Genomic DNA, 21094 nt, shown 5'->3' with positions numbered 1-21094 from the left:
CAGAATCACAACATCAATATTAATGGCCAGCACTAAGAGCCTTTCAAGGATAAGCAGTACAGGAACACATCCCAGTAACTCTTTTTTTTTCCAACAACATCCAGTGAAAGCACTTTTGTATAAACTCAAATTATGTTGTTGAGCTATTCTAGAACATTAATGCAATTGCAGCTGCTCCCCTGAAGATATTTCTGTGTGTTCCCTGCTCAGAAAAAGTGCTGAAGCCTTTGGGTTTCACCTCATAAGACCACGTGTGATGCAGACAACTGGTATTTTTCTATAATGCAGTTCTTGCACTTCCCTCAAAAAAAAAATTTTTTTTAAAAATATTTCAAAACAGTGAGAGAATACAAAGTGCCAGAGGGATAAGAAGAGAAATATTTTTATATACATTTAGAAGTGAGTTAATTAAAACTTAAGTGACAGCACTTTGGGTCAGACTGCAGCACAGGCCAAATGATGCCTGTGCAGACAAAGCCACAGCAGGGCCCTTGGGAACATCACTCTGGAGCAGCCAGGGATCAGGAGCAATCCCTCTGCCACTGTGCAAACAACAACTAGGCTGAGTCAGGAGAAAAGGGGATGTGCAAAGAGGAGCTTGGGTGGTATTTGTCTTCAGGCAGGTTGGAATGCTCCAGGAGAAAAATGGCCATTCCTAAATGAAGTTGGACTTTGGTGCTTTGTAGTTAGAGCAAAACATGGGTATGTCTTCATGGCATTTTCTGAGGGGTTTCTGCAAGCAGGAAAGTGCAAGAAGAGTCAAGGCACAGCCCTCCTCAGCAGAGACACTGATGGAGTCAGGTACCAACTTGCTCCTCTGCTAAGCTATTGAGACAGGCATTACCCACACTCCCTGCTCAGCAAAGCAAATATTCCAGCCCCTCTGCCCAGTGGAACAGGGAGCCTGCAGGCTCTGGGTGTGAGCCGTGCCTCCAGATGGTGACACCAGCACAGAGAAACTCCGGCAGTGTCTCTGCCAACAGCAAGGGCTACAGGGCACAGCAGGCACATTCTGTGGGATTTCCAGCCAGGATATGTCCAACAAATCATAGAATAGATTGGGTTGGAAAAGACCTCCGAGATCATCAAGTCCAACCCTTGGGCCAACTCCAGTCCCTTTACCAGATCATGGCACTCAGTGCCATGGCCAATTGCAGTTGAAAAACCTCCAGGGATGGGGAATCCACCCCCTCTCTGGGCAGCCCATTCCAATGCCTGAGCACTCTCTCTGTAAAGAATTTTTTCTGCTCTCCAACTGAAATTTCCCCTGGCAGGGGATACTCCTGCAGAGGTTCCCACTCCCTGCAGTGACACCATTCCCTCCAATAATCACTGAATTCGTATCATCCATCATTGCTCTGCTTCTTATCCCCAGTCAGATTTTTGCTGTGCTGGGAGCACTGTGCCTTGGTAAGGGCTGACAGGGATGGAATTCAGGGCAGCAACCTCAGGCTGAGAGAGGAAAGGAAAATTGGCTTCTGTATTCTCTAACAGCTCATCTGCTTAACAAATTGATTATGGCAACCAGAACAATCTGAAAGTTCTTTAACCTGTTTAATATTTTGGACTTTTTGGTGGCTGAACTGCAAAACAGCATCAATAGCTGTGAAAGAAGGGTCTTGAATGTGACATGTGGGCCAACAGCACCAAACAAACTGCTCATGCATCAATCACTAAGTTCAGGTTTAAAGCACGTGCAAGATCAAGGCCTGAGATCAGTTCATGAAATCATCCAGATTTTGTTTTAATTCATTGGTCACTGCGGAAAAACTGTGGCCTCCTACAGGCTCCAGAGAAAGAGAATTGTAAAGTAAAATAAGACAATAACTTCCAAATAATAAAGCACTTAAACAGAATTACTTCAAAGGGTAACAGTTAAATTTAAAGGGTAACAGTTTCTTAAGATTAAGCACATGCTCGAGTATCCTGATGATTCAAGACATTTGAACAAACTAATTCTTCAGACTGGGATGGAAGTGTATTCCTTTCGCTCAGCACCTTAAACGTGTGGGAAAGTTTTGGAATTTCAAGGGGGTCAGTCACACTCTCCCTTCAGTTTCTTACAACTCTGCCACATATTTCTGTACCAACCACACTTTTTCATGCAAGGTATTGGCTTTAAAGTAGGTCTGTTTCCAGATGAAATTTAAAACAAATCTATACATACAAAACCAAAGAAATTGAATGAGGCCATATTTCTAGGGACATGGTCTTTGTTTATGCAAAATATCGTGATATTTGTACCCAAGAAGCACTTCAGGAGAGAAACATTTAAAAATTGGAGTCAATGTTCTTTTTCTAAGTAAAAATGGAAGATTTCCAAAGTGGACCATCGGGGGAGCTACTCACTAAAGTAGCATCAGGAGCTGGCAAAAGTAAATAAAATCAAGGCTCAACTCTGCCTAAACAAAAGCTCTATTTTCATTGGACAGAAGAAGCATGAAGGAGAAAAAAAAAAGTTATCATAAGCTGTTATTTCACTTAGGCTGTAATAAAATGCTGTTTTAATACAGAATGTTCTCAAGAGTATTTTCTTACTTCTTCTTCACTTCTCCATCCCCTAAGAGGGCTCATTCCCCAAAGCAAATTAGAAAACTGACAAGTCAGAATTGAGCATTAAATGGTACCAGTCAATTAAAAAAGAAAAAAGCACAGACACAGAAGACCTTGGAATTTAATTCTGGGAAACACTAAACCCCAAAAGATGCATCAAGCTACCCAAGAAGGAAGTAGGACCAAAACCAGCATCACAGACTTGTAACAAAATGTCTCACCCAGAACAGGGCCACGGGGGAAGGGGGAAACGAAGTTCAATATAGGACATTAACACCATCTCTTAAGGTCTTGTAACTCTAGAAAGCAGCTCCAGTACCCAATATCCATCCCATACTTTATTTAGGATGCCCTGAAAGAATTAATTCACCTGCTGCTGCAATTAGAAGAACCATTAATCAGAAGTCCCTCAAGGTGCCCTGTTCAGTGGCATCTCTGCCTGTGTGCAGGGACAGAACAAGCCCAAGCTCCCTGGAGTTGTGCAAGCAACAAAATGCCCAAATTCCAGACACCAAAGGCCACCCAGAAGCCCTTTATTTATCCCTGCAGACAACAGGGGGCTTTAGAGTGAGATACAGGACCAGGAGCCAGAAATGAGGAGCCTGAAATGGCCTGTACTGTGTCCAGGTTGACTGATCCAGAGGGCAGCCCTGGCACAATATTTGGGTTAATTTTGGAGGGGCATGAGAAGAACACAGCAAGTATTTCAAAGCCTGTAGTAAAATGAAAATCCAACCAGTGACACCATGAATGAGCCTCTTAAGAAAATGAAAAGTAAAGCAGGTCAACAAGATTAAAATTTTAAGAAGAGTATTCAATCAAGTCTGGAGAGACAGTCATTATTATTTAAATGGAAGAGATGAGAAGATAATTTTCTGTAAGTTTTTCCCATTTCTAGAGTTTGTTTAAAATCCTTTAAAAACAGACCTAGCCAAGAGGCATAAGAAGAAACTTGGCTTCACATCCACAGAATTACTGAGGATGGTAATGACTGGTTTATCTCTAGTTCCTGATTCATTGTAACTGCAATGAGCTATCATTTCAAACTTGAGTATATGGCTGTGAACACTGGGAGCAGTTTTTTGGCTTAGGGATTTTGCTGCACCTGCAACACGAAGAGGATCCTTGTGGGGCCCTTCCAACTCAGCATATTCTGTGATTCTCTCAGTTGCAAGTGATGAGCTCGAGTCTCAAATTTGCCAGAGCAAGAATTCACCATCCTGCTGTTTCCACAAAATTAGATTCCTAGTTCAGAAAAGGGCATTTAGACAGTAGGTTATAGGTGATCTGTGCTGTTCTGTCTGCAGCAACAGGTCAGGTAATAGACAGCCAGCACAGACTATCAATGGGAATAACAAAATCCAGGGGTATCAATGCAAGGATTTTCCCAGAGACAGCCATGAGTTCTTCCATCCACCACCCACAGATAAATGTGAGGAACTATGGCAGAAGTCTGGGAGATGAGAAGATGCCTTGCCATCTCCCAAAAACACCCCTCAGCTCAGCAGCCTTAGATGAACACTGGGGGTCAGAAAGGACAATTGGAGCATTTCCAGAAGGAATATGCAGACTGTGACCTGCTGTGAGGCTGAACACCCCGTGCCTGAGGGGTAACCTGCTGTGAGGCTGAACACCCTGTGCCCAAGGAGGGATAAACTGCTGTGAGGCTGAACACCCTGTGCCCGAGGAGGGATAACCTGCTGTGAGGCTGAACACCCTGTGCCCGAGGAGGGATAACCTGCTGTGAGGCTGAACACCCTGTGCCCAAGGAGGGATAAACTGCTGTGAGGCTGAACACCCTGTGCCCGAGGAGGGATAACCTGCTGTGAGGCTGAACACCCTGTGCCCGAGGAGGGGTAACCTGCTGTGAGGCTGAACACCCTGTGCCTGAGGAGGGATAACCTGCTGTGAGGCTGAACACCCTGTGCCTGAGGAGGGATAACCTGCTGTGAGGCTGAACACCCTGTGCCTGAGGGATAACCTGCTGTGAGGCTGAACACCCTGTGCCCGAGGAGGGATAAACTGCTGTGAGGCTGAACACCCTGTGCCCGAGGAGGGATAACCTGCTGTGAGGCTGAACACCCTGTGCCTGAGGAGGGATAACCTGCTGTGAGGCTGAACACCCTGTGCCCAAGGAGGGATAAACTGCTGTGAGGCTGAACACCCTGTGCCCGAGGAGGGATAACCTGCTGTGAGGCTGAACACCCTGTGCCCGAGGAGGGGTAACCTGCTGTGAGGCTGAACACCCTGTGCCTGAGGAGGGATAACCTGCTGTGAGGCTGAACACCCTGTGCCTGAGGGGGGATAACCTGCTGTGAGGCTGAACACCCTGTGCCTGAGGGATAACCTGCTGTGAGGCTGAACACCCTGTGCCCGAGGAGGGATATCCTGCTGTGAGGCTGAACACCCTGTGCCCGAGGAGGGATAACCTGCTGTGAGGCTGAACACCCTGTGCCCGAGGAGGGATAACCTGCTGTGAGGCTGAACACCCTGTGCCCGAGGGGGCATAACCTGCTGTGAGGCTGAACACCCTGTGCCTGAGGGGGGATAACCTGCTGTGAGGCTGAACACCCTGTGCCTGAGGGGGGAAAACCTGCTGTGAGGCTGAACACCCTGTGCCCCAGGAGGGATAACCTGCTGTGAGGCTGAACACCCTGTGCCTGAGGAGGGATAACCTGCTGTGAGGCTGAACACCCCGTGCCTGAGGGATAACCTGCTGTGAGGCTGAACACCCTGTGCCTGAGGGATAACCTGCTGTGAGGCTGAACACCCTGTGCCCGAGGGCAGGGATGCTTTATCTCATTCTGAGGTTATGCTCAACCCCAGTGAGGGGCAATCAGGAGGAACAGCCCTCAGTGCAGGTTACCACGACCACCTGCCTGTTTATCTTCAATGGTTATTTACCTTAGGAACAGGACAGCAAATACATCAGCACAGGACAAACTTCCACCCCTGCAGCTGCACAGGCCACTCACCTGCAGTCAGACAGAGCTGCTGCTGGGACAGCACAGATCCCACCAGGGGCAGGAATCTGAATATCACCCTCTCAGAGTAGACTCTGCCCCATGGGATGTGTATCTTGCTCTCAGCAATAATATTATGCCACCAAAAATATTATGAAGCTTCGCAGCAGGGATAATAATAAGTACAGCTAAAAATTGGAACATTTCTGTACAAAAAGTAACACCTGTATGAGATCAATTATTAAAAGAACTGAGGAAGAGTTTTGCAAATACTACAAGAGACAGTAGAAAAACAAACACTCCAAGAGGAAAATCCCAGTCAATATGGGAAAGCTGAGAGCAGTTTTGCAATCCAGAAGCAACAGGTGAACATGTCTTAAGGAAAAATCACATCCATCCAATCACACCCCTTACATCCTGTAGGGAAAGAGTCCCAGGTGTAAGGTGTAAACCAAAAGAAAAAGAAACTACAGTTAGAGCAACTCACTGAAATTACAAACACACTAAGGAGAAACAGTGGGCTAAGGAAAAACATTTGAAATACAGTTAACACACTAACTGGATAGAAAACGGGCACAGATAAACATCAACCACAAATTATACAGAGTATTTTAACCATGATGATGAGAGGAGCCAGAGAAGCAGCAGGGGCAAAAAAAAATTCCCTAAAAACCAGGTTTGAGAGCTAAAGCCTTTCCCAAACTGTTCAGTGACAGAGCAGCCTCCAACAGCAGACACACAAAGCTCCATCACAGATAAAACCCCATCAAGGCAAAAGGAACACCAGGATTTGGAATCCTCTTGAACTCTCTGGAATTTCCACTGCTTTGACACAGTTTTCCAGCTAACAATTCTATGGAGATACCAACTTGGGGGAGACCCAAAAGTTCATGCAGAGAAGGACAAAGACCTGGGGAACATCAAAGCTCACTGCATTTGAGATAGCAAAATCACAATAGGGAAGAGTTCCTCAGTGATAGCAGGGGTGCCAGGGAAAGTGAATCAATTAATTAGCAATTAATAGATTTTGTATATTGTACAGAAATGGAGAATTGAAAGCAATTACTCTTTTTATAGTCACCTGGGTTGGACATGTCATTCAGTCCTATGGAAATGCCAACTAGAGAATTTGTATCCAAAGGACATTGATGTGATATGGAAAAATGTCATGGCAATACTGGACATGAGACTGCACAAAGCACAGAACAATAACCAAATAGGTAAACTGAAATCTGCAGAGGACACAGAAAGAATGAGGAACCCTTCAGTTAGGAGAAACAACTGTGCTGTGTGGACAGATACAGGTCAGCTGGTTCAGGCAAGAAGATTCACCAGAAAATAAAAGGAAGAAAAAAGGTAAGGTAGATCTGACTGAGAATCCTCCTCCATTCCCAGAAAGCCCAGAGAAACCCAGGCCAAAAGACATTTTGAGAAAAAAACAAAGTTCAGAGAGAAATTCCTTGCTGAAGGAATTGAACAGGCTGTCAAGGAAATGTTTCGTTGCCCTGTGATTGCTGGTAGAACTCTCCATGTGTCCTTAAAGAAGTGTTTTTTCTCATGTATTTCTCCTCTCCCTATAGCTCACAGCAGCAAAACATGCACAAAATCCTGCACGAGGGGCTCGGCTCCACATCTACTGCACTGCCCTGAGGAGCTCGCTGGTTAGAAAAACTATAAATAAATAAACACACCAGAGGACACAAATACATATTCTCACACTGGACACGTTTGTACAAATATGTCCTCCCTTGCTTTTCCAAAACCTAAGAATCATCCAAAATATATTATTTCAAATATAAATTAAATTTATTATTTCCCATATGCTATTCCCTCTCTTTAAGAATGGATTTCAAGTGAACTAAAGCAGTATTTCCAACTGTTTAAAATAAACAAAACAGAGGCAATGTCTCAGTACAACCTGAGCTGGCAGGTCACTAAAATTGATCAGAGTGAATCTGATCATATTTCTTTAAGCTCATTGTACTGTCCACATTGCAGTTCTGCTTGCTGAGTAAAACCTGGTTGTGTGGCAGAGCCTGGGCCATAAGGGAGGTAGTTACGCCACAGGAATGTTCCTCAGACAGGGAGCAGTACAGGGAGATGGCTACAAAGTGAGTTACAGAGGCACAGCAACTGTACACAAGTTATCTTTTTATCACAGGTAACTAGTTTTAGTGATAAAAAGGCTTATTCAGAAAGGCCTAGTTATGAAGACCAAGAATCCTTTGATGACCCAGCTTTGGTTTGGGGACAACAAAAGCTATCCTGTGGATTTCATCTCTCTGACCAGTCACTTTAATCTTAAAAGCCAGTTTTTCATGGCTGATCACTGAAGTTGTCTTGTGACAGAACAACTGCATGGATGGGTATTGGTGTTTATTTCTGTAGGTTTTGCATATTTAAGAGGCAAAGTAAACCCCTCCTACATATGTATAGCAGGCCTGAGGCAGATCTCAGCCCTGCCACTGACTTGCGTGACCTTTCCTTCTAATTATGAGCTTCCTCACTTATGGAAAGGACATAATGACCCCTGCCATAACTTCACTTACTTCATGCTTCAAAGTACTTTGGGCTCAAATTAAGAGCTACTACAGAAGTAATTTAAAGTCAGCTGCAGACAGGAAGCAATTAAAAACGTTTCAAGCTTTCCACTTATACAAAAGTTTGATACTAATTACAAACTCAAGACATGGAGCTGATGCGAAGTCCCAGAATTGTTACCATGATATTGTAGAAAAGGTTGGATATCATGCAGAGTAATGCCTGGTTTAGACAGGTTATGTTCATTTACCTGATTAATGCTGAATGTCCATATAGAATGTGTTGCAGTTTGCCCCAGTTGACTATTCTTATCAAGTTTTTCAGACATTAATTCTATTAGATATGTCTGGTATCAGACTTCCATTATCCTGTATATCATTATAAAGAGAAATCATGGGGTTTGCTACATACTGAGCTCTCTTTTTAATTGTTTTTACAAAGCCAAGTTCAGTCAGGCAAAGAGAAATATGTATACGAGTCTAAGCCATGGCTACCATTAAACAGAGCTTAATAACTAAAATATGAATAGTTTAAGCTGAAGGAAACTTTTGATGGTGCAGAACAAATACAAGTACCAACGCTGAGGGTGCTGTGACCTCCTCAGCTGTGGCCCTGAGCACATTTCCTCAGAGCTCTGGAGCTCCTTCCCTGGAAGGAAGGGATGAAGAGAGGAAGAAGAGGTACTGAATGATGGCCCTGCCTGCAAGGGAGAAAATCTGCCTTACAAATGAACTCAGAGAAACTGGAGCACCAAGAGGGGGACAGTAGGAATTTGTCAGTTTAAGCCCAAGACAGAAAAATATGACAACCACAAAAATGCTTCATCGGGGCACTTGAACAAGCACTTTGGAAGTCCATGGAGAATAATAAGTGGTTTCAAATTTTTGTAGACTTCAGCAAAGTCATTTCTAGGTCTTTAATCTTTTTAATGGACTAGCTATAAATATTTTTTAAAAGTTTCATTCTGCCACAGAGAGAGACTTGGAAGGAAAACTTTTATACCTGTCTAGCATCTACAAGTAGGAAAAAAACAATAATCTTGCATCTTTTATTTGTAAGGCATTCTGTTGTGATGACAATATTCATTCTTTTCACCAATCTCTCTGCTGAGGTTCAACAGGCGAGATGGAGTTCATAAAACCTGAAATATGAGTGTACACAGCACCCAATAAAACATGCTAGGTCTTTCTCAATTACAAGAGGACACACAAAAGTAAAACAACTTTTTTTTTTAGGTCTGTATAAACACAATAATCTGAAATACTTCCTTTTAAATAGCGTTCCACAGACTAGAAATACATGATCATGGCACACGGAGAGTGTCAAAGAGAAGGAAGTTCCAGGGCGGAGCAGATGCAGAAAAGCCCCTCGGGGAGAAGGATGGGCAATCCCGGGGCGATCCAGGGGCCCATCCCATCCCATCCCGCGGGATTTATTGTACTTTATTTGTCAGAGCAGGCTGCCGGGCACGGCGTTTGCGGTGCCGGACAATTAGCAAAAGCAGCAGGGGGATGCTTGCCAATAAACACCCAGAGCTGAGGTTAAGCAGCTGTAAATCTGCATTAATCGTTTCAGGAATTCAGCTATTTACAAAAGCTTTCAAAGAGCAAACAAATAAGCGAAGGGAGGGGAGAGGAGACGGGAGAGGAGCCGCTGTGTCCTTACCCTCACACTGCTTCCCTTCCCCTTTATAGCCCGGCTTGCAGATGCACTTGTAGGACTTGGGTGTGTTCTGGCAAATGGCATCGATGTGACAGTCATCCGTGGCCTCGGCGCACTCATCCACATCTGGAAGCACAGAACAGGGACAAGATGAGGAGGGAGACCCGAGACACAACACCAAGCACAGAAAGTCCCCCCGAAGCTGTTTGCCTGCCTTGCCTCCCCTGGAAAGGAGAACATCTAAGGTTAAATCACTGTGAGAGTCTCCCCGAGTCAGTTCTGTGCTCCACCGAGCCACAGGCACTGGGGCTCACGTTTCTGGATTAGGAAATCCTCAGACACCAGGAATCAGCTCCTGCTGAACAGGTCTGGAACTGGAGACCCACAGCTCAGCAAAATACGAGAGTGCTTAAATGACCTATAAGAGGAGAGAGAAAACCCACCTGCATGTTCTAGCAAAGAGATTTTCCTAATTTATAAAGATAGACCCCAGTTTAAACAAACTATGCTGGTCGGGGAATGAGAAAAATAAATATTTGAACAGCAAAACCACGTTAATACTTTTTACCAGGAGGCAAAAAAATAAATAAGTGGAAGACCATATGAAACTCGGTAAGTTGGTGGGGAAAAAAGCAACCTGCAATAACACCATCTTCTTGGACTAAAACTCATTTAAGGAGGGAGAAAGTCCCAGCAGTACCCCTGGCCCCTGCACTGCAAAGCAGGGACCCAGACTGCTTTCTGCTTTTAGGGTAGGAAGCCTTTACACACATTTCAGTGACAGGCATTCGTTTTCTCCCCCGGATTTAAAGAGGACGGGGAGGGAGGAGGATGAGAGACAGTCGAGATTCGGTAGTCGTGGGAATGTTAATGAAGTGAACGGGGGGGGGGGGGGGGGGGGGAAGAAAAGACAAAAAAGCTCCGACCTATTCAGGGATGGGGTTTGTGCTATTAAGAAGGGACATTTAAAGCCCTGCCTACCCTGCCCTACCCCCTTGGTACCCGCAGACGGTCCCCGAGCATCTCGTCACCGCCCTGGGGACACCGCGAGGGCAGGGTCGTGTAAATAACGCACCTCGCGGGGATTTCCTCCCCATTTCACACCAGAGCCACATCTGAGGCTCCCGGGAGGGCACTGACAGGCAGGGAGCTGCCCAGGAGGGGCAGGGAGCACAGCACAGCCTCCCCTGTACGCCCAGGAAGGACCGAGGGGACTGGGGACGCTGCGGAGGGACAGAGAGGGGCATCCAGTTGGTTTCGTGCCAATGAGATTAAGAGCTCCGCAAAACGGTGCACTAAAGTGAAAGCACTTTTATTGTGGGCTCGAAATTCTAACGCTAATTGTTCCAGAAGTGCTCACTCAGCCATCTCCAGTGATAACACACGGATCCTTCAAAGTCACTGGGGGCAGGAGGGGGCTGTTTGAAGAGGGGAGGATAAGCAGACACCGTGGCATGGACACAGCAGAGAACTTGTCTGAGAGGGGCACCTCGGGGATGCCGCAAGGGAACTGCCTGGACTCTGCATTGTTAGGGGGGCTTTGTTTGTTTGTTTGTTTTAAAAAAGATGGGAACAGGGCACTAAGCGCCGTAATTTGAAGGAGAAGCGCAGCGCTGCTAATCTGTTTCCTTCTTTCTTGTCCATTCATTTATTTTAACAGCTGAGCCGGTTCAGACCTAGCCATGATTTACGTGAATTAGCTTACGGGGGTCCGAGGGTGTTGCCCACATCGGGCACAGATTCAGCCAAGCAAAAAAAAAAAAAGAATTTAAGAAGAAAATAAGGGGGGTTTGTTGGGGTTTTTTTAATGCCTTGATTCACACTTTTGAGTCATTAAACCGGCACCCATCTCCCCTCAAGATCAGCAAAAGTGACAGCTGGACTCTTTATAATGCTGTCAAAAATTCAAACTGCATTGAGCCAAGGGGGACATTTCACAGCAACCAGGGGATGCCTGGGAGTCAGGCGTGAATGCCAATGAGTCAAATGAAAGGGCAAAACCAAACACGAGCCCTTGCTCTGCTCCACATCTCACGCTGCATTTCTCAGACTTTAAGAACTTCTACGGTGACTTCGTTCATTTTGTTGCATTTAAACTCCTCAGTCCCAGGAACAGGGATTTTTACACACACACCCAGCCCTCCCCCGCTCGTACTTCACCTTAAAGGATTTCTTCTAGCACAACTTCAGAGACCGCGTACACATCTTTAAGGACTCACTCTGGGCTTACAACATTCCTGGGCAGATAGAGTTGGGGGGTGTTTGATTTTGTGGGGTGTATTTTTTCCTAAGCAAAGACTTAGTATCATTACTGCTATTACACAGGTCTGAGTTCAGACACACCAGGTCTCCGGGTTAATGCGCGGACTGGGAAGATACAGCAGCCGACTCTCCAGGGCTCAGCACACACTTATCTCGCAAGGCACTCAAGGAAAGTAACTTTTCCTTCCCCATCCCTCCCTACGCAAGTCCCTGCGCTCCGGCAGCTCCAGACACGCGAGAAAACGCCTGCCCACCGCAACTCCCAACACGAGCAGCGCCCGTCTCTCCCCTGGACACCTTACAGCGGGGGAGCGAGGCACCGGCGGGCGGGCGGACAGACAGAGAGACACACACACGGACAGACAGACAGACAGCCTCCCCTCCTTACCTGCGGCCCCGCTGCCTGCCGCCAGCCCTCCGGCGCAGGCGAGGGCGAGCAACAGCCAGCAGCGCCGCGCCGAGCGCGCAGTGCCCATGGTCCGCGGCGGCGGCGCTGCCCGGGCGCGATAAGCAGCGCTCGGGGCCGCCCGCAGAGCCGCCGGCGCTGACGCCCGCACAGCGCCCCGCTGATTCGCCGCGGCTCCCGCGCCGGGGGCGGTGCCGGGGCGGGCCGGGCCGCCCCCGACAACCCGAGGAGGGGAGTGCGGGTGGTTCGGGAGGGTTTCCCTGCCCCGCCGCGCCGCGGGATGGCGGGGGATGGCACGGGGTGCCCCGCAGCGGACGCGGGGCTGGCACGGCCCGAGGGGACCCGCCCGCGCAGGGACACGCAGCTCGGCCACCGCAGCGCAGGGGCGCGCCCTCCTGTGGCGGGGCCGGGGACTGCGGGTGCAGCGGAACAGGCAGGGAGAGAGGGATGGACGGAGGAATAGAGGGACAGAGGGATGGGGGATGGATGAAGGGATGGAGGAATGAATGGACAGAGGGATGGAGTAATAAATGGACAGAGGGATGGAGTAATAAATGGACAGAGGGATGGGTAAATGAATAGGGGGATGGCGGGATGAGTGGATGGACAGAGATGGAGCAATAGAAAGATGGGTGGGTAGGCGGATGAAAGGATGGAGTGATGGATGGATGAATAGACAGAGGGATGAGTAGATGGACAGAGGGGTGGGTGGATGGAGGGATGGGGCAAGAGGAGGATGAGTGGATGAAGGGATGGAGAGGTGGGTGGATGCACAGAAAGGTATGGAGGAATGGATGGATGGACAGAGGAATGGGTGGGTCAGCAGAGGGATGGAAGTATAGAAGGGTGAGTGGATGAAGGGATGACAGGATGAATGGACAGAGGGATGGAGACAGGGAAGGATGGGTGGATAGATGGAGGGGGAGGTGGAGGGACAGATAGATGGATGGGTGGATGGATGGACGGGTGGTCCCAGACTGCGTGCGTGCGTGCAGACAGGCCGGCAGACACGGCTGCCCATCTTCTCGGCAACCGCAGGCAGCGATCCTTCCCCCTTCCCAGGCTCAGGCTAAAAGACAACTGTTGCTGTTTTGGTCGCCCCAGCTTCCCCTGCCTCCAACTCCTGCCAGCCCCCAGCCACTGGCTTGGCCAGCGCTTTGCTGGAGAGGCGATTGCCCCTTTGCAGCCCTGCCCCGGTGTCTCCTCCGAGCCCTGTTCTAGAGCCAAGCGCGGCTCCGCAGATGACCCGGGTGGTCCTGGCCCGGCCCGGAGGAAACGCTGTCCCCAAACCCATGAGGGAACCTGCAACTGCCTCTGCTGCAGAGGGACACGTGAGTGTCATTGTCACCAGCACCCCGGAGGAGGAAATCCACCACTTTTAAACGCAAACATGAGAAATGTGCCCCCTCAGAGGCAAACCCCGTGACGCTCTAGTCTTCCCCATTATTCCCCAGCGAGGCTGTTGTGCGTGACGGCCACTTGTCACCTGGGAAAGGAACACACCCCATCACAGCCTTAGATGCCTCTTTTTCGACAAGTTCCTCCCAAATCTCTGTGTGTTTCAGTACAACTCGCCCAGAAAGTAGCACTGGTAAGTACCTTCAAGCCTGAAGAGATGGGAAGGAAGTGTGAGCAAAGTTGCTCAGCCCAGCGCTTGCTTAGTGAAAGTACAACCCACCTTCTTTATCCTTCACACAACTCAACTCTCACTGCCAGAGCTGTTTGCCTTCTGCATGTTTACACCTCGACTTTGGGCATTCCCGTCCTTAATCCCTTACGGGTGGGGCAGGGGTTATTGCTATTTTAAATCCGCTGCCTTATTTCTGTGTGTGACTCGGCGGAGGTGCAGCGGTGAATTCCAAGCCTTCCCTTGGATACACGGAGCGTTCCTGCCGTTGAGGTCCCCAAGGGATCACCTGGAGCCTTGGAGTGCCACCTAGTGACCCGCTTATGGAATTTTGCGGCGAGCGACCCAAAGGCTCCTTCTTTTCCAAGCCTTTGGAAGTTTGAATTTTGTCCTGGGTGAAAAGTAAGGGTAAATATTTTCCCCGTTTTTTTTTTTTTTATATTTCCTAATTGGCCTCGTCATTCCGCTGCATGAAATCGCGCTAAAATTTATCATGGGATGAATGGTCTGAAAGTTTTGTATTTCATGAAGGATTTCACTAGAATTGTCTAAAAATTAGCTATCTCAACTTTTCAAAGAGCCACAGTGCAACAAAGAGGTTTGATAAAGCAACAAAATACTCCCAGCTGCCTTGGTGCTCTCTTATTACATGTACCCATGATATCTCTATCATATACATAGAATTATATGCCTTTATAATCTATGTAATCCTCCCACCACCTGCACAGCACTCAGGAAAGGAATCACCTTGGTAGTGGGAGGCACCGCCAGTCTTTAAACTCTCTACCAAAGTACCTGAGCTCTGCCCAAGAACCTTTGGGCAGCTCACAGCAACAGCTTGCATGTTAATTGTTCTAATGTTCTTCCATCCCAATGCCCTTTGGGGACTATTCCAATAAAGTTATAACTAATAATGAAAGAGGTGTTTTTTGGCAGAACCCATCTCTTTATAGAAGGTCCATGAAGAGCTGAGTATCAGGAAAGGGCATAAATAGAAGAGCAGCAGCCCTGCCTTCAGAACACCTTCTCTCCCAGACCTGCACCGTCCCAAAAATGCTTTGAGCAGACACAACAGCATCTGCAGAATGACCTCGTTCCCCAGTTTGCTATTTATGAACTCCTGTGTATTGGGGCAGTGCTGCCCCAGGAGGCAACACAAGCTACAGACAGGGCTGTGAACTACAGCAGAAACTGGGCAGCCTGTGCAGACCTGACCCAACTGCTGCACTTCTGTGTTTCTGGTTCTCTTCCTTCTGTCCATCTTCTCTCTTTACAGCAAACACCCCTTTGCAGCAGGGCCTGCCTTTCCCTGTGGTAATACAGCACCTTTCAAAGTAACACGCTGAACTTATTTTGTCTGTCTCCCCAGTCAAGCCTTTCATGAGGCCAGTGAGACACATCAACCCTGACCCTTTTAACTTCTGTTCTTCTTTCCCTGAACTGCCCTTTCAAGAACTGAGAGACACCTGGCTCCCTCAGGTAAGGGGACAAGGACTCCAAGTGCCAGAATCTCTGCAGGGAGCACATATACTTTAAACCCTGAACCTTGTATCTCCAAGATTTATTGAAATATTTTCTATTAGGGAGAAAGGAACAGTGTAAAACCAGCTCTTCAAGCGTATTTTGCATTTCTACATGTACTCAGGGGAAGCTTTTGCAACCAGAGGCAATGGATATGGATAGCACCACAGGCTCAATGCTGTATTACTTCTTTACAGGAAAATTCATCACTAAGTGAGATTACAATCAATTTTATCTCACTCTCTCATCAGTGGGACAAGGTGTGAAACCCTGTGGAAGTAGTGGTAAATTTGTATATTCTGGGGAATAAAAAAGGTGTAAAGCTTTGAAGAGATACATCAGCCCATGCTCTGGGACAGCTACTCTCAGATTTCTACTGAGCTGTTTGTTACCTTCCTGCAAAATGTGCCACCTGCTGCATCCAACTGACCCTCTCCTTTCACTGCCAGGGGGACAAAAGAGATGGAATTTCATTCAGGAGCATTTCCTTAAACCTGGAATAATTCAGTGTTGTGGATCATGAGGCTCATTAGGCTCAATACTCTTTGTTGAGGGTTGCATATCTACAAATTCCTAAGCTTCTGTCCTCCTAATGTCTTATGAGCAGTGTTCCATTCAGAAAAATGCTTTAGAAGCTAAAAAGAGGAGAAAGGAAGTTACTAGGAAGAGTAATGGAGCTGTTTGTGTTTTTTATTTCCTGCTTGAATTATACGGACTGAGAGGGAAAGTTGATAATACTAATGAGAGATGGAAATACCACCATCACCACAAAGAGTGAAGTGGAGCAGATCCTCCATTACTGGTGCTCACTCCATCCTTTAAAAGGTGTGTTTTGCAAAGAGAAACATTAATCCTAAACAGGTGAATAAGGACTTGATGCATAAAGAGATGGATAAAACTTTATAGCCTTCATTAAACAGTAGACTGGTTACATTAATCTCTCTTAAAATGAAGAAGGGACTCCTATAAAAGCTGCCAGAGAAATTGCCCAGAATAAGGTGGTACATCCAACATGCTCTGAGATTATACCATTGCAGGGGAGGAAGATGACAAGGACCTGTAGACACCTATCTAAAAGTCCTGTTTGATACCTCTGTTGCCAAAACAGTGGCGGTGATGTGTCTTTGTGCTCACAGGGAGATGGGTAGCAGCATTCTGAAGTGGTTTGCATTTAGGAAGGGAAGACATAGGGGAGCGAGAAGGGAAATATCAAGGATCCCAATGCTCTTGGTCCATCCGCTAACTTTAAACTAGGGTAGGATCAGAATTTTAACTCAGTGACTCCTCCACCAAAGTCTTCAAAAAACAGTGACTTGGTGTTGGTACAAGTCCTGGCTCCTGATCAGCTGCAGGTTCCTTACCTTTGTATCTTAGCACAGGCAGTTCAGTGATTGTCAAAATGAATTTCACTGATTAAATTGTGATTGCAAAGAAATTATTGTACTGCTGTTGTTTGAAAACACTGCTTTGTTGAACAGCCAGGTTTCCTCAGTCTAAAAAGGCCAAGAAACTCAGGGGAAAGTACTGTATTGGGTATTTTAGGCTTATCAGAGTAACTTTAAATTTTCAATCCTGGATAGCCATTAGCTGCTCTGAACTGCACAAGGCAGCAACCAGAATTCTGGTGACACAGCAGATGGGAGAGCTTTGAGTTTGTTTTAGAAGGCATTTTTTATCTCTTGCTAAAGTGAACTTTTCCTCAAAAATGGCTACAGCTGGCTCTGATTTCTTCTTCAAAGCACTTGGGGCACTCAAGCAAAGGTACTTTCTTGTTCCCTTTGTTACTGTTCCCCATGAGCTGTGGTCAGTTATCAGTTCCCCTTCCCTGTCTAACCAAGGCCCTGAACATGCAAGGAACACTGAAGCACATACACATTTTCCAGCAGGAATGCTCTGTCCTATAGACTTCTGCCAAGTCTGTATCAGCAGGCTGGGAATTCCATAGGGCACGAGAAAGAGAAGAGGCCACAGCCCCTGCTCACAGTCCCTTTATCCTCCAGCACAGCTCAAAACCAGAAAACAGCCCAAACCAAACCAAAAGCACTCACAGATGCACCAAGACTTGGCAGAGCAGCTGCAGGGGTGGGTGAGTTGGAAGGACATTTGCCAAACCACGATAAGATCTCATCAAACTCCTGCAGCAGTTCTTTGGGACCTTTCCTGAACCAAAAATGTTTCCTTTTAAACACTAACAGCAGCAACGAGGCTCTAGGAAAATTCCAGCAGAAGTTCTTTACTGGGAGTTTTTCCTGACCCCACATAATTCCACAAATAATTGAAGGCTATTCCTCAGGACACCTTTTGGCAGCCAGAAAAGAACAATCTCTGTAATGCAGCAGCTCCTGCAATTCCCCTCCTTCCCCACCCAGGCAGCACTGGGAGCTGGAATGAGGTTGGTGTCCTGCTTTGGAATTCTGCATCCTTCAGGGAGGCCACAGTGCCAAAGCTCCTCTCAAGGCTTTCTCTTTAATTTGCTGCAATATGGAGAGTCCAGTGCTGTCCAAACTCAGCTCATTGTGTGTTGCAGCAGCTGCTCAGTTTACTGCAGGTAGAGAAGCTCCTCCATCCAAACCATCTGGAGGACTAAGCACCAGGTCAGAGCAACAATCCCTTTCCCAAGCCAAGCCCAAGCAATGGATTGGTGGGGATTTGCACACAGATTTCCTAAAATCAGAGTGCTTGTTTTAGTGCCAGTGTATATATGTCCTCATCCCCTTGTTTAGCTCCAGTTTCACACACACAATCCACAGTGTAAAAGCCCATTGCCATTGAAGCTGAAACAAGAACATGTTGCTCAAGAGGGGCTTTAGATCAAGCCCTGACTTTATCCAGTAAGTCTGGTTTACTACCAACATATTTTATTCTAGATAAAACCTGTGTACACCACGTTGTATTCCAAAGTAGGTACCTATAGTGAAATATAAATAAATATAATTCTTTGTCCTGTGAGCAATTAAATGCATTTTAATTCAGTTAACTCTGGAGAGAAGATGATTTTTCCTCAGTGTCTTTTAGGAAAGAAGGAAAAAATCTCACAGTAGGATTTTTAAAATACTTGGATGAAGCATCTTAAAAGGTAAACAATATTCTGGTAGTTAAAGAAGACCAAGTAGATTATTTATGGAGGACAAGCTGTGTTCCTCACAGTTTTAGATATTCAAGTGCCTATAAAACATTGATGCTGAGCATCTCCAATGAACATGTTTTAGTTTGAAAGACTAGCAAAGTAAATGAGAAATGAAAGCCAGATCTAAGGATACCACTGTGTGCTCAGGGTTTGAATGGGCACAATAAAGTAAAATTCAGTTCCCACAGAACTGTGCAGCCACAGGCAAAGCCCAAGTTTTGGGTGGAATCATGCTGCACTTCTCAACACACCAGGCAAATCTGATGGGACCAAGCTATCAGGATCTTTGGGGTTTAAGAGAAACTTCCAACAGAGAGGATATTGCAGAAAATATCCAAGCTCAAACTTTATCTCAGACTTTTTCTACTGCATCAATCAATGACTCCCTCCTCTTAAAAAGAAAAAAAGCCTCTACACCCATGGGTGTTGATTTTGCAGTTCTAACCTGAGCTTGAGTAGAGTTTATCCAAACAAAAGGTCAGCAAATCTTCATTTTTTCTAGCACATTTCTCCCAAATCCCAGGGTGATATTTCAGAGCCCTGCTCTGACTGCAGGGGCAATTCTAGCTGCTGGGAAGGAGCCCATGGCTCACAGACCATGGCCATACCAACACCAGCCCCTCTCCCAGCACTGCTGGGAAGGACCTGGCAGGGATCCCTCTCCAGAGAAAGTGAACCTCCCTCCCCAGACCCTTATACTGAAACTTTGCTGCTTCTCTGGGGGACAACTTGTTTCTTACACGTATTTTCCCACTGATCATCTTTAAAAGGGAGCAAAGCACCCTCAAGGGCCAGGGAGCAAGGCACCCTCAAGGGCCAGGGAGCAAGGCATCTTAGTTGCTTCAGCCTTAAAAGCACACCCTGCTTGGTTACCCCCCAAATGCATCATTCCATCCAAATACACAGCGATGATTCCAGAACCATTTGGAAAACCCAATTATAATTTTCTACTAAATGAGTTCTTCTCCCTAAGGACTCTCTGGAGGAGCCAATGCTTTAGTGCACTAAGCTACCTATGAGATCACTGAGGCTCAGACTGACTCAATTCCTGACAGGCAGCTGCAGTTTCAGCTGGTGTGAAATGGCAAATAAAAGAGAAGATTATCAAATAGAATTAAATGCAGCATCCTCAGGAGGCCTTGATATAGAAAGGGTAAAATTCCACTCACCTTAATCCTGCATATTATTCAGCTCAACTGAGTGGCCATAGCCGTATGAATAAAGACAGTAGGATTTGGTCTCATGTGTTCACTGCTTCTCTTCTCAAATTATATGAGATACACAGTGATTAGACCCTTTATTAGTGCTGTAGTTTGTTATTAGTGGTATGTCATTAGAGATGGGTTGGGTTAACACAGGTGAATTACAGCAGAAGCAGCTTACAGGACAGTGAGACTGGGTCACGAAGATGTTCTCAGAGATGATGAAATCAGGAGAAATATGTGCTATTCCAGAGTGAAAGTACAGGAAGCAGAAGGCACTGACTGCTTGGAAGCTCGCAGGTAAATTCCCATCATACTTCAGCTGGTCATACGTAGGTTACACACCTCAAATAACTTGGAATTCATTTCAATTCAGTACCTACAGCAGAACTACACAAAACACAAACAAGTAATTGTGGCACCAATTTCCAGATGAGTGCAAAGAGCCCATGGACACCAAAAGGCCAGTGCTGTTGTATGTAGATAACTCCATGAATAAAGACCAAGACTGGAGATAGCACAGGTAAGATCTTGGTGATGTGCAGGACCTGCCTTAAACACAACATCCCAAGTTTCTCCATTTTACCTGAAAACAGACACCTTAATCTGCCTGTGTTGACTGACCTGACACTGAACATGGTGTGTGCCTTGTGCAGCTTTCCCTGCTTGTCATCCTGCATCCTCTGCTATGGGAACAAAGTACAACAGAACTTTGCCTTCAGGTCCCCAAGCCACACAGATGTTCCTCCACAGGAGGAGCTGAGAACATCCAGCTCCAGAGTGATTCTGTACCAAGCTACAGAAACTCCAGCAAGGCTCCAGTTGGCAAGTTCAAAAATGATGAGGCCAGTATTGCACAACTCTCTTCTGCACAAAGACACTGATAAATATTCATGAATTGGCTCTCATAACACAGAAAAGGGGAGTATTATTCTGCCCTAGGAAAAAGAAGGGAAAGAGCACACAGAAGGGTTAAATTACTCTCTCAAGTTCACACGGGAAGTTTGGAAACCAGAAATAGAGTCAGAGCTAAGACCTTTGCAGGAATTTCAGGTGTCTCTGTTACACATCTCAGAGTGGCTCAACATAGGGACTGCAAGCTCTGAAATCAAGCCACTCAGGAGGGCCACAATTAGCCAACCACTGCCACTAATGACCTTGGCAAAACCTGGTCCCTACTCTTGACTCCTGCTCCAAAGCCTTCAAAACTGCAAAGCACAGGGTGCTGTG

General features: G+C 46.5%; 1 protein-coding gene across 2 annotated transcripts in view; it reads right to left on the bottom strand.

Moving 5' to 3' along the window:
• SCUBE1 (signal peptide, CUB domain and EGF like domain containing 1) overlaps positions 1 to 12511 on the bottom strand; it is a 157246-nt gene extending 144735 nt beyond the window's left edge. For both annotated transcript variants that reach the window (XM_071551543.1, XM_071551545.1), the window contains exons 1-2: positions 12370 to 12511; positions 9723 to 9845 (exon numbers count right to left, since the gene is read on the bottom strand). In XM_071551543.1, coding sequence (XP_071407644.1) covers positions 9723 to 9845; positions 12370 to 12457 — 211 coding nt within the window. In that variant the 5' untranslated portion in view covers positions 12458 to 12511. The remainder of the gene's footprint in view (positions 1 to 9722; positions 9846 to 12369) is intronic.
• Between the last annotated feature and the right edge of the window lie 8583 nt (positions 12512 to 21094).

The sequence above is a fragment of the Pithys albifrons genome, chromosome 3, assembly GCF_047495875.1.
Source record: "Pithys albifrons albifrons isolate INPA30051 chromosome 3, PitAlb_v1, whole genome shotgun sequence".
NCBI lineage: Eukaryota > Metazoa > Chordata > Aves > Passeriformes > Thamnophilidae > Pithys > Pithys albifrons.
Note: the sequence above shows the minus strand (reverse complement) of the source record. Positions and strands in the feature narration are given on the sequence as shown.